At 42.6% G+C, this 14,781-nt stretch overlaps 1 protein-coding gene across 1 annotated transcript; it reads right to left on the reverse strand.

Annotated features, from left to right (window-relative positions):
* Positions 1 to 11,381: 11,381 nt before the first annotated feature.
* Positions 11,382 to 13,812, reverse strand: nr0b2a (nuclear receptor subfamily 0, group B, member 2a). The gene is given in 4 exon segments (XM_048557993.1): positions 11,382 to 11,728; positions 11,730 to 11,749; positions 12,948 to 13,337; positions 13,340 to 13,812. Coding segments are annotated over 4 exon segments (756 nt in total). The 5' UTR covers positions 13,470 to 13,812; the 3' UTR covers positions 11,382 to 11,512.
* Between the last annotated feature and the right edge of the window lie 969 nt (positions 13,813 to 14,781).

The following is a 14,781-nucleotide window of genomic DNA, read 5'->3' on the forward strand; positions in this document are numbered from 1 at the left end:
GTGTGGTGCAGTGGGGGGAGGGGATGAACTGGGCTGGTTTAGGGATGCAGTGGGGGAAGGGGAGATTTTGAAACTGGTGAAGTCCACATTGATACCATATGGCTGCAGGGTTCCCAGGCGGAATATGAGTTGCTGTTCCTGCAACCTTCGGGTGGCATCATTGTGGCAGTGCAGGAGGCCCATGATGGACATGTCATCAAGAGAATGGGAGGGGGAGTGGAAATGGTTTGCGACTGGGAGGTGCAGTAGGATATTCCACTCCCGCACATCCCAGATGTCCAAGTTCTTTAAGGACCGCAACTTCCCCCCCACGGTGATTGAGAACGCCCTTGACCGCGTCTCCCGCATTTCCCGCGACACATCCCTCACACCCCGCCCCCGCCACAACCGCCCCAAGAGGATCCCCCTCGTTCTCACACACCACCCTACCAACCTCCGGATACAACGCATTATCCTCCGACACTTCCGCCATTTACAATCCGACCCCACCACCCAAGACATTTTTCCATCCCCACCCCTGTCTGCTTTCCGGAGAGACCACTCTCTCCGTGACTCCCTTGTTCGCTCCACACTGCCCTCCAACCCCACCACACCCGGCACCTTCCCCTGCAACCGCAGGAAATGCTACACTTGTCCCCACACCTCCTCCCTCACCCCCATCCCAGGCCCCAAGATGACATTCCACATTAAGCAGAGGTTCACCTGCACATCTGCCAATGTGGTATACTGCATCCACTGTACCCGGTGCGGCTTTCTCTACATTGGGGAAACCAAGCGGAGGCTTGGGGACCGCTTTGCAGAACACCTCCGCTCAGTTCGCAACAAACAACTGCACCTCCCAGTCGCAAACCATTTCCACTCCCCCTCCCATTCTCTTGATGACATGTCCATCATGGGCCTCCTGCACTGCCACAATGATGCCACCCGAAGGTTGCAGGAACAGCAACTCATATTCCGCCTGGGAACCCTGCAGCCATATGGTATCAATGTGGACTTCACCAGTTTCAAAATCTCCCCTTCCCCCACTGCATCCCTAAACCAGCCCAGTTCATCCCCTCCCCCCACTGCACCACACAACCAGCCCAGCTCTTCCCCCCCACCCACTGCATCCCAAAACCAGTCCAACCTGTCTCTGCCTCCCTAACCGGTTCTTCCTCTCACCCATCCCTTCCTCCCACCCCAAGCCGCACCCCCAGCTACCTACTAACCTCATCCCACCTGCTTGACCTGTCCGTCTTCCCTGGACTGACCTATCCCCTCCCTACCTCCCCACCCACACCTTCTCCACCTATCTTCTTTACTCTCCATCTTCGGTCCGCCTCCCCCTCTCTCCCTATTTATTCCAGTTCCCTCCCCCCATCCCCCTCTCTGATGAAGGGTCTAGGCCCGAAACGTCAGCTTTTGTGCTCCTGAGATGCTGCTTGGCCTGCTGTGTTCATCCAGCCTCACATTTTATTAAGTCACATTAGCAGTTGGTTTTAGTTTGTGAAACTTCCAAATCAGAAAACTTTGGCTGGAAATCTGCAGGTTATTAGAACCGAGAAAGTTTAAGTTCTCAGATTTGAGAGAAGCTCATGTCACCAGCAATGTTTCCACTTAAGCTATGTAATTGCAACAGCTATTCTGAGTGTCCATGCATGCAGATTAGCAGACCAACTCATTTACTCTCAGTTTCTCAGCTGTTGCTGTGCAAGGACTTTGGAATTCTGCACAGCAGGCGGAGAAGTTGGAGGAAATGTAGATCAACAGGCTTGGTAAAGATTGATTAAATTTTATCCACAGTCCATGCAAAGCAACTATAAGAAGTCAGTTAAGTAAAACCTCAGAGAGTTTAGGTTGGTGTGTATTTTCTCTGATGTTGAGTTCCTATAATGGACAGTGTTGAGAAATGGATTCAAACTTTGTCCTGCTGTATGTTTTAGATCTTGATATTATTACAATCCATTTAGGAAATTATTTTGATTCTCAAATACCACCACTACTGTAAAAGTTAATGGTTTGGTTTAATCAAAGTACACAAAGTCCCCAATGGAATCAATTTTCAGAAAGTGCTGACGAGGTGTTCATAATTATCAAGAATTCTGAACAGTACGTTCTAACCATTGGTAAGTAAAACTGTGAAATACCAATATAAAACTCAAGTAATCCCTTTTGATCTCCTATACGCGCATATAGACAGACACACACAATAAAGAAAAACACAGGTATTATGGGTAGATGGAAAAAAATGGGGTGAATACAGTTCAATAGCACAAGTCCACACAGTTTGATGAGTTACTCCTGTTGCTTCCTGAGATTTCCTGTTCTTTGAAATCCTTCCTCCAGCTCATTTCACTTCTTCACAGAAGTCACAGGGCTATGCTACATTAATTACAAAGTCTCTTGGTCACTGGTCAAATACAACAACTTACATCAACCAGTGGGAGAAAAAAAATGACTTTCTTCAACTTCAGCAAGTTTGCAGACGACACAAAGGTCGGAGGTGTCGTTGACAGTGTAGAGGGCTGTTGTAGGCTGCAGCGGGACATTGACAGGATGCAGAGATGGGCTGAGAGGTGGCAGATGGAGTTCAACCTGGATAAATGCGAGGTGATGCATTTTGGAAGGTCGAATTTGAAAGCTGAGTACAGGATTAAGGATAGGATTCTTGGCAGCGTGGAGGAACAGAGGGATCTTGGTGTGCAGATACATAGATCCCTTAAAATGGCCACCCAAGTGGACAGGGTTGTTAAGAAAGCATATGGTGTTTTGGCTTTCATTAACAGGGGGATTGAGTTTAAGAGTCGTGAGATCTTGTTGCAGCTCTATAAAACTTTGGTTAGACCGCACTTGGAATACTGCGTCCAGTTCTGGGCGCCCTATTATAGGAAAGATGTGGATGCTTTGGAGAGGGTTCAGAGGAGGTTTACCAGGATGCTGCCTGGACTGGAGGGCTTATCTTATGAAGAGAGGTTGACTGAGCTCGGTCTCTTTTCATTGGAGAAAAGGAGGAGGAGAGGGGACCTAATTGAGGTATACAAGATAATGAGAGGCATAGATAGAGTTGATAGCCAGAGACTATTTCCCAGGGCAGAAATGGCTAGCACGAGGGGTCATAGTTTTAAGCTGGTTGGTGGAAAGTATAGAGGGGATGTCAGAGGCAGGTTCTTTACGCAGAGAGTTGTGAGAGCATGGAATGCGTTGCCAGCAGCAGTTGTGGAAGCAAGGTCATTGGGGTCATTTAAGAGACTGCTGGACATGTATATGGTCACAGAAATTTGAGGGTGCATACATGAGGATCAATGGTCGGCATAACATTGTGGGCTGAAGGACCTGTTCTGTGCTGTACTGTTCTATGTTCTATGTTCTAACTTCAGATACATTTAGTGCTGAGAAATACAGACACAGCAGTCCAGAGGGTTCTCCCACACTGTAAACGTCTGTCACTATATCATATCCTGAAGTTGCTAATCAGAGGGTTATCATCAGACAGATGACATTTGGCATCCACAACCAGTCACATTTGTACAGATCATCAGTTATCTGTTACCAGCTGAATCACTCTCTGCACACACATATCACAGTAATGTGGCCAGTTATCTCACCTCCTCTACTGCTAACAAAGTAACAGTGTCAACAAAACTCATAATAATTCCAGTAACTTGTTTTCAAAAGTGCAACAATTCCGTCCCTAGTCCTTGGTTTGAAAAATAGTCTTTCTCTAAACAGTAAAAAGATGTCGTCTTTACATGCCTCCATCCTTATGAAATATGAAATGCGATTTCAAAACTGCACTTCATCACAAGAAAGGTGTCACACATACAAAGAAAGATGAGACTTACAGCTATGTATCCTTCTTTTCCCCCTTTATTGAACCTTATATAACCTTCGGCATTTCTTAAACCTTTAACTTATTCCATCATTTTACACTCAGAACAATGCATTTGCAACCACATTACGCTTCTCAGCAATGAGAATAATCTTTATATTAAATAGTTGCAAAAACAAACTAAATAGTCTTGCAGAGATAGTAGAAACTGCCGATGCTGGAGAATCTGAGATATCGCGGTGTGAAGCTGGATGAACACGGCAGACCAAGCAGCTTTAGAGGAGTCTCGCATCTGGATTTTAACATTTTCAATGAATGCCAACTTATTATCATCAGTATAGATGAATGTTTCTCTGTTGCTGTGTCAGTCATAGACTTGAAGTGCCAATAATAATCCAAAAGCCTCTTTTTCAATGATTGAGTATTTTCTCTGATACTGATTTAGTTTCTCAGCAACATACCTCATGGTCGGCACAACATTGTGGGCTGAAGGGCCTGTTCTGTGCTGTACTGTTCTATGTTCTATGTTCTATGTTCATCCTATAACAGGGATGCACCTACCCCCAGGTAACTTACGTCAATTGCCATTTTAAGAGATCTGGAAAAACTAGAGACAGCCAGCACTAGTTCTTGTATTAGGAGTGCCTTCATCTTCTCAAAGGCTGCCTAGAATTCTACTAACCATGCCACTTGTGTTTGTTTTGTTTTCTTAAATTCATTACGGGTACAATTATTGTGTTGAATTTAAACACAAACATCTGGTAAAATCCACATTCCAAGAAATCAAATGATTTCTCATTTAGTTTTAGGAACAAAGAATTATGTCAGAGTCTTCACTTTCAATGTTCTTGGCAACGCTTCCCTTTGTCCAATGATATATCATAGCTAAGTCAATTTTGCTTTCACAAATTTGCTTTTGGTTAAATTTATCATGAAGCCATCCATATGTAATTAGTTAAACATGTCTTACCTTACATACTGTTCTTATACATTAATTACTATGCACCATAAAATTGTCTAAAGAAAACTACACCATTACATATTTCAGCTACAACTTGATTCATAAGTCTTTGGAATGTAAAAGGGGCATTCTTGAACACAAATTATATAATTTGAGATTGTCATCCCAAATAGGTTATACCAGAAGTGTCTTTATAACCCCTGATGTTAATAGCACTTGCCAATACACCTCAGTAGATCCATCTTAGAACAGAACACTGCCAACCCTATTAATACTATCAAAAAAGCCAATGAACTGCAGATACTGGAAATTGAAACAAAAATAGAAATTGCTGGTCTCAGCAGGTCTGGCAGCATCTGTGGAGAGAAGACAGAGTTAACGTTTCACGTTATTTCTTCAGAATGGATTGTAGCTAGGAAGAGGTGGTATATATGTTGGAGATGGTATTGGGGGTATTATAGAGAGTCATAGGGTTATACAACATGGAAACAGACACTTCAGTCCAACACATCCCTGTCGACCAGATATCCTAAACTGATCCAGTTCCATTTGCCAGCATTTACCCCTACTAAGCCTTCCTATTCATGCACCCTACCAGATGCCTTTTAAATGTAATAGTACCCACCTCCACCACTTCTTCTGGCAGCAACAAAGTTCCATACATGCACCACTCTCTGCATGAAAAAGTCTTCCCTCAGGTCGCTTTTACATCTTTCCCCACTCACCTTAAACCTATGCCCTCTAGTTTTGGATACCCCTAACCTAGGAAAAAGAACTTGGCTATTCACCCTACCATGATTTTATAAACATCTAGCCCTTAGCCTCCGACACTCCAAGGAAAATAGCCCCAGCCTAATCAGCTTCTCCCTTTAGTTCAGACCCTCTAGTCCTGGCAACATCTTGTAAATCTTTTCTGAAACCTTTCAAGTTTAACAACATCTTTCCTATTTCAGGGACACAAAAACTGAATGCAGTATTCTAAAAGTGGCCTCAACAATGTCCTGTACAGCCGCAACATAACGTCCCAACTCCTATACTCAATGTGCTGGCCAATGAAGGCTAAACACCTTCTTCACCACCCTGTCTACCTGTAACTCCACTTTCAAGGAACTACGCACCTGCACCTTAGGCTGTAGTTGTCAACACTCCCCAAGATCCTACCGTTAACTGTGTAAGTCCTGCCCTGACCAAAATGCATTTGTCTAAATTAAACTTCATCTGCCACTCCTCTGCCCATTGGCCCATCTAATCAAGGTGCTGTTGTACTCAGAAATAATCTTCTTCACTGGCCACTACACCACCAATTTTGGTGTCATCTGCAAACTAATCAGACCTCCTATATTAACATTCAAATCATTCATCTAAATGACAAAAAGCAATGGACTCAGCATTGATCCTTGAGGCATACCACTGGTTCCAGGCCTCCAACCGGATAAATAACCCTCTACTATGACTTCTATTTCCTACTTTCATGCCAATTTTACATCCAATTGGCTAGCTCACCCTGCATTCCATGTAATCTAATTAGTTACCATGTGGAACCTTATCAAACACTTGCTAAAGTCCATATAGACAATATCTACCTCTCCGCCTTTACCAATGTTTTTAATCACTTCTTCAAAAAACTCAATCAAGTTAGTGAGAGAAGATTTCCCATGCACAGAGCTATGTTGACTATGCCTAATCAGTCTTTGCCTTTCAAAACACACGTAAATCCTGTCCAGCTAATGTATTCTATCCAGGTGTATCTCTGCAGATTACTTTATACTTCCCAAGTAATCTCACAAGATTCTCCCTTTGTCCTTTCTCAAAATACAAGAATAGCATCTAATTGTACCAGTGTTTCTGTTTTGGCTAATCAAATTGTAGGAGGTTTACTTTGAGAACTATCTACCTCTTCTTCTACTTCACTTTTATTGATTTAGTCATCCTCCACTATTCTTACCACGAGATCCTTCTTATCCTCTTCCCTCTGATGATACTGTTTAAACATTTTTATGTGACATAACCGATTTTTCTTCCTGCAATGAGAAGTATCCCAGGCAATGACCATCTCCAACAAGAGACAATCTAACCTTAGGGTGGCACAGTGGCTCTGTAGTTAGCACTGCTGTCTCTCAGTGCCAGGGACCTGGGTTCAATTCCACCGTCAGGCAACTGTCTGTGTGGAGTTTGCACATTCTCCCTGTGTCTGCATGTGTTTCCTCCGGGCGCTCTGGTTTTCTCTCACAACCCAAAAATGTGTGGTCTAGGTGGATTGGCCATGCTAAATTGCCCATAGTGTTCAAATTAGGTGGGTTACAGGAGGATGGGTCTGGGTGAGATGCTCTGAGGGTCAACGTGGGCTTGTTGGGCCAAAGGGCCTGTTTCCACACTGTAGGGATTCTTTAGCATTATCGCTTGACATTCAATGGTGTTCTCATCACTGAATCCCCCAGAATCAACATCCCTGAGGGTTACTATTAACCAGAAACTGAATTAGACTTATCATATAAATAAAATGGCTACTCGATCAGGTCAAAATCCTGAAATTCCTTACCTGACAGCATTGTAGGTCTACCTACAACCACCTGCACCTACCTACCTGGACTACAGCAGAGCAAGAAAGCAACTCACCACCATGTTTTCCAGGGCATTAAGGGATGTTTGATAAATGCTGGCCCAGCCAAGATACGCACATCCCATGTGTGAATAAAAAATTCAGATAAGCTACTTTATTACGCCTCCTATGTATTTGTATCAACCACTAAATTTTACTCTAAAAGGTTCACCTTGCAAAGGCAACATTACCAATACTTCATTTCCCACTTGAAACATTATAGTTGAAGAATGTTTATTCTTTCATTTTTGCTTGTGAAACTTTTCAATGGTCTTGTGATATCTTACATGATCTTGTGAGTCTTTCTAGACAGATGGAAACGTGATCCAAAACTAAGGATTTGTCTTTTTGTCTTAAGAAATTCTTCTCAATCAATTTTGATGGATTTCTAATCTCAGAGCCGTAAATCAGTTTAAATGGGCTAAACCTAGGTGGAATCATTGAGAAATTTCTCGTAGAAAATACGAAGAAATCAATTCCTTGCCCCAAACCTGAGTTTCCGTGCTTTAATCATGGTTTTGAGAATTTGATGTTACATCTCCAAAGCTCCCTGTATTTGCAGATGACACACCATTGACTCTGATTGTGTTGTACCCAGCGTGCTGACGATGTCTGAAAACTTCACACAAAAAAGTAGAATCCTGATTAAATTGTAGCTCATTTGGTCATTCAGAACAAATAAAAGACTGTGTTAACTTTTCCACTATCATTCTAGTTGTAATTGTCCTTAAAAGAATAACTTCTTGACTTAGGGTTGTTATAACCATAACTGTAGGGATAAACTGATGTCCTGCTTTCATTTTTAGCAATGGTCCCTCACAATCTACACAAAGTCAACTGAATGATTCTTCAAAAGCTGCTATAAGAATCTAATGAAGAATCTGATGAAAGGTCTAGGCCCAAAACGTCAGCTTTTGTGCTTCTAAGATGCTGCTTGGCCTGCTGTGTTTATCCAGTTCCACACTTTGTTATAAGAATCAAAGGTTCTGGTTTAATTATTTGTTGAAGTTTACCTAGTACTGATATGTTTTACAGAACTGCACTATGTTGTTATGAATTCGCGGCCATGTAAAATATCTGTTTATAAATGCTTGCATTGTCTGTATTCCCACATGACCCACCATAGGAATTTCATAAGCTACTCACAATATCTAGCTGGTACACTACTTTATGAGCACTGCACATTCTTAGCACACAAGTCTGTAAAAGTGACCCCAATTCTTCATCAGAACTTAATTTTCAGTAATAATGATGTGGAGGTGCCGGTGTTGGACTGGGGTGATAGCTACTTCAAAGGAATTTGGGGATATACATATTCATATTAATCAGTTAAAACCTTCTAATTGATTAAAGATTTAACAGCACCTTATGTCTGTTCAGAACATTCTCATCAGGGGTATGACCCTTTGATCTTTTACTTATCTCATAGAATCCCTACAGTGTGGAAACAGGCCCTTTGGCCCAATGAGTCCACACAGGCCCTCAGAGCAACTCACCCAGACAGAACTCTATAACCCACCTAATCTGCACATCCCTGAATACTATGGGCAATTTAGCATGGCCAATCCACCTAACCTACACATCTTTGGACTGTGGTAGGAAACCGGAGCTCCTGGAGGAAACCCACGCAGACACTGGGAGAACATGCAAACTCAACACAGCCCAAGAGTGGAATTGAATCCAGGTCCGTGTCGCTGTGAGGCAGCAGTGCTAACCACTGAGCTACTGTGCCACCCTGTGTCTGTTAATACCTCTCTCTCTAACACGTGAAGATGGAGAAAAACTCCAAAAGCTGTGTTTTCAAATAAACCTGCTGGACTATAAGCTGGTGTGATTTCTGACCTTCACTAATAATAGCACTGTGGAACTCTGCAGCTCAGCTTAAGTGTCAGCTGTCTTTGCTAATTTGTATAACTGCAGACTTGCTTCCTGAGCCTCAAGTAGTGAAGATATGCCAAATACTTCCTTTGAATTATCCTCATTCTTAATGGAGTTTTAGCCAACCTCCCTCCACCACTGATGCTCAGTGTATACTGTCTACAAGGTGCACTGCAGAAATTCACCAAAGATCCTCAGACAGCACCTTCCAGAGTGTGACTACTTCCATCTAGAAGGACAAGGGCATCAGACATATGGGAACACCATCACCTCCAAGTCACTCACCATCCTGACTTGGAAACATATCACCGTTCCTGCACTGTCACTGGGTCAAAATCCTGGAATTCCCACCCTAATAGCATTGTGGGTCCATACACAGCAGGAGGACTGCAGTGGTTCAAGAAGACAGCTCACCACCACCTTCTCAAGGGCAACTAGGGATGGACAAGAAACGCTGGCCAGTCAGCGACGCCCACATCCGATGAATAAATAGAAAAACAATCTTCTGCTTGTGTAATAGTGACCACAGGTGCTCAGGCCAGTACACACAATGGGAAAAATTCCTGCAATTTTCCATGCACTATGCAATCTCCATTTCAATTTGTGCAGTTAAGAGCTTTTTGTAAATGAATCAACCTATCCACCGAGGGATGTTACGACACATCTCTGGAGTAAGTGGAACTCAAACATAGTACTATCACTGCACTGTAAAGCCCTAACTCATAGATAGGAAATGACACCTTTAATTTCCTGACGCCTGAATAGTATCAATGGGCTGACCAACTGTATTCCACTAAACAGTCACATTAGTCTTGAAACATTAAATGTATTTCTCTCCACAAATGCTGCCAGCTCACTGAGTTTCTCTAGCATGCAGGTGAAAAGGGATACAAACAGTTTATACAGAGATATTGATAGGTTAAGTAAGTGGACAAAAAGTTGGCAAATTAACTTTCATATGGAAAAATGCAAAGTGGTTCATTTTGAGGGAACAAAAGAACAGAATATTATTTAAATGGAAAAAATCTGCAGAAAGCTGGAGCACAAAGCAACTTAGGGATACTTGTGCATAAATGACATAAAGATAGCACACAGATGCAGCAAGTAATCAGAAAGGTCCTCTTTTTTGGAATGTGGGCCTTTATTTCAAAGGGATTGGAGTATAAGAATAGGGAAGTTTTAATGCAACTGTACAAGGTGCAGGTGAGACCACATCTGGAGCACAGAGAGCAGCTTTGGTCCCCTTATTTAAGGAATTATATCATTTCATGGGCAGCAGTTCAGAGGAAGCTCACTAGGATGTCCCCTAATATAGAGGGATTGTCTTATGAGCAAACATTAAACACATTGGGACTCAATTCACTCGGGTTTGGAAGAATGAGAGGTGATCCTATTGAAACATATAGGCTTCTTAAGGGGCTTGATAGCATAACTGCTGACAGGATGTTTCCCCTCATGAGAGAATCTAAGACCAGACAGAATAGTCTTAGAATAAAGGGCATCTGTTTAAGATTGAGATGAGAAGGAATATCTTCTGTCAGAGGATTGTGTGTCTTTGGAACTCCTTGCTGCAAAGACCTGTGGAGGGCTGAGTCCGAAAGTATATTAAAGACTGAGGTAGATTTTCAATCAGAAGGGGAATCGAGGGTCATGGAGAAAGGGCAGGAAAGTGGATGTGAGAAATGTGTGATCAGCCATGATTCTATTGAATGGCATGGCAGGCTCAAGGATTGAATGGCCTACTCTAGGTCATATTTCTTCTGGTCACTTCCTGTTTTATTTCAAGATTTCCAGTAACAGCAGTATTTTGCATTAATGTGACTGAGTAGCCTATTCTTACTCCTGAGCATGAAATGACCCACACACAAATGGACGAATTTCCAAAATGATTAGATATGTGCCAGTTGGCCCCAGATGGTACAAGATGGAAATCAATTAGCAATGGTTGCCACTGATATTAAACTGAATTAAATGCCTATTTTTAAAACTTGAGGATTTCTTTCAATTGGAAACAAGAGTCTTGTCACAGTAAAACTGTCTCTAATAAAATGTCCAGTCTTCCAAAATAAGCAAACCAATTTTATTCAGGATAAAACTAAATTAATACAAAACAATATAGAGAAAGTTCATCCTGCTCCACACTTTGTTATCAATGGAGAAAGAGGAGCCTGGTATGGATAACCAGCGAATGGCAAGTGATGTGGCTGGGCGCTAAGTGAGTGAGTGGCTGAGGTGAGGTGCAGTCAGACCCTATGAACCCATTTCCTCACTGGGAATATAACATTTCGAACAGTAGTTCCTTCATGTTTGCTGTCCCGATCACTGGCCTGAAGAACAGCTCGATGATGAGTCCGGTGCTGACAGTTTTCAGGGCGGGCACGGCGAGTAAAATACAGGCGAAATGGCTACTGCCCTTGGCCGACACCACGATCTCATACAGTGCGCGCTGCGCTTCCCGCTGAAGGCTCTCAATGTAGCCAGCAAGCTCGGAGTCCAGGCAGGTCTGCAAAAGTCGAGAGCACAAATGAGATCAGAGCGAAAGGAAACGGAAGCTCGGCACGTCCATTAGCCGCTGGAATCAAAAGTTTAATGTTTCGGGTGGGAGCCTGCTTCCTGACTCAAACATTGGCTGCGGATTTGTTTCACGTTTCCAGCGTGCTCAGTGTTTAAAGCCATCTCGCTGTCTGATCCGATCCATAACCAAGGCCCGCCTCCCCCACGCTGAACAGGGCAATCTGATGAGATCTAGGGGTACAGCTTCATAGGTCCCTTGAAAGTGGAGTCACAGGTAGACAGGGTGGTGAAGGCGGCTTTCGGCAGGCTTGCTTTCATGGATCGGTGCATTGAGTAAAGGAGTTCGGATGTCTGTTTGCAGCTGTACAAGACGTTTACTGCCTGGGGTTTTATTGCCCTACTATAGAAAGGATAATATTAAACTAGAAAGAGTGCAGAAAAGATTTACTGGGATGCTACCTGGACTGGAAGGTTTGAGTTATAAGGCCTTTGTTTCCATTGAGTGTAGTAGACTGAGGGAGTGATCTTATGGAGGTCTATAAATTCATGAAAGGCATAGATAAGGTAGATAGCCAACAGCTTTTCCCCATGATAGGGGAATTTAAAACTAGAGCGCATTGGTTTCACGTGAGATAGTAGAGATCAAAAAAATCCACAGGGGTTTTTTTTTGGAGAGTGGCGAGTGTCTGGAATGGGCTGCCAGAGGTAGTGGTGGAGGCAAGTACAATGTTGTTATTTAAGAAATATTTAGACAAGTACATGGATGGGATAAGGAAAGGAGGGATATGGACCAAACATGGGCAAACTAGATTAATTGTGAAAACTGGGCGGCGTGAGCAAGTTGGGTCAAAGGGCCTGTTTCTATGCAGTAAACCTCTATGACTCAATGAGTACTGGAAATCTTAAAAGCTTAGCAGAAGAGTATGTTGTGGGTGTGGAGGGGTTTACCTATGGATGATTCTGAAGTGAGGAAATAATCACATTAGTTATTTATCCAGGAAGTACAGAGATCCCCTGATTCCTGACCCTTGTCTGGTCCTAACCCCTTACTACGATGTGGTAGAATTATTGCTGGATTCAAGGGGGTGGGGGCAAATTTGAGACTTTTTTTTATAAAGCACTTCAGCATTACAATTTCTGTGGTTCATTACACATACTGGAATAAAGACAAAGGCTGTTATAATTACCAGGGTTGAAAAGGATAGCTCCTTTCAAGTACGCATACTCCTTAGGACTAAGATCCAGGCCCCGGAATTTGTTCAGACACATTTTTATTCTGTGTACACCAGCAAGCATTGGCTGCCGACTCCCTTCTTCTTCTGTCCTGAGCAGATTTGGTCCATTCAGCAAGATTCTCCTCAGCATGCTGTGACCTGGGGTCTCTATCACCTCAAAGCTCACTCTATCTTGAGCCAATCCTAACAGAAACAAGGACAGCCGGCAGCTCTCCAGCAGCAGCAGCTGGTCTGATCTGGGAAGATGATGGAATGACGGGAGGTTCCTCATAAAAGCGACTGTCTTTGCCAATACATCGGATACTGCCTGACAGGTAACACGGGGAGTCTTCAAGCAAACCTGACTTCATAGAAGCAGTTGTGATGTGAGAACTTGCAGTCTCCACGTTGGCTCAGGATGGTGTACAAGATTGCATTCTGTCTCTTCCCAGAATCACACTGGCATTTATCAGATAGAACACTGACACAAGCCATAACTGCCTCACTGCCAAACCAGGATCACTCGGAATTTAGCTCTCTGTAATGGTGTTAACAAATTAAATGTAGTTTGAAGTGTTAATTTTAACTGGAAACCAAAATCCTCAAATTCTCTAATGCTTCAAACAACTAGTTTTAGAGCTCTGCTGAACAAGAGTTGGCTGAGAAAAGATCAGGTAGGCTCGGCTACAGCTCCCAATGTAGCACAAGCTTCCACAGGCAGCGAATGAGCTGCTTATACCTGAGACTATTTATATTGTTTCATTTAGAGACTATAAGTGACCTTGGCCAGAAAGAACAAGCAGCTTTCATTGAAAAAAAAGCTCACAGTAACTAATTGGCCCAGGGATGTATCTCTTTGGTGCCGGCCAGCAGCAGATAAGATTTTTTTCAATGAAACAGCAGGTCAGACAGATGGAAGTGGCTTATTTCGATTACCTGATGTTGTGTACACAGACTTGAAACCCACATTGTACCAGTGCACCAAGGACTGCAAGAGGCCAATAACAGAACACCAATCAGGTAAACACAGTTACAGAAAGTGATATCAGGGTAATTAGATAAGGAATATTTGCTGAATGTAGCCTTGAAGCAAATGAACATGTAAACAATTCTATCTGATGTCAGATTACTGTATTATTAATAAAGCAACCACACCCTCACCAAGTGTTCCAAACTGCTATGTTTCAATCAAGCTCATAAGTAGACACGAGTAAATGCACAGCCAGAGAAAGTTCACAGTGTGCAATGTTCTGATTCAAGTTGACTCTATGTTGTTTGCTAATCTTCAATCCAGCAACAGAACTGCTATGATTGACTTCACAGTTGTTGCACCAGAGAGAAGGCAAACTGGATTTTCAGTTCTGATATTTTCAAATAGGTTCATAGTTTTTTTAGTTAGGCTAGTGTATCAAGGCATAAGAAGCAAAGGTAAGAAAAATGAGTCGAGAAACAGATCAACTATGAATTAACAGGATGACAAAACAGATTTGAGGAATTGAGAGACCTCCTTCTGTTCTTATGTTTTCAGTCTCTATTAGAAAATGCCTATGCATAAATATTTTTTCAGAAAGCATTAAGTGACCTCAAATGTATGGAGAAATTTATCTTATCCCAATGAGAACATCGCTTTTAAAATGCAACAGTGCAGGTGAAGCAATCTATGTAAGACAATAGGTGACCACTAGGTATTTCATTGTCTGCAAAACTCTGGAACACATGAAAAAAAAGCCATTTATTAGTAATTGTACAATGCACAACCTCAGGATATACCAAAGTATTTCACCATTGCATTGTAGGAAACAAAGCA

Source organism: Stegostoma tigrinum, chromosome 24 (assembly GCF_030684315.1).
Source record: "Stegostoma tigrinum isolate sSteTig4 chromosome 24, sSteTig4.hap1, whole genome shotgun sequence".
NCBI classification, from domain to species: Eukaryota; Metazoa; Chordata; class Chondrichthyes; order Orectolobiformes; family Stegostomatidae; genus Stegostoma; species Stegostoma tigrinum.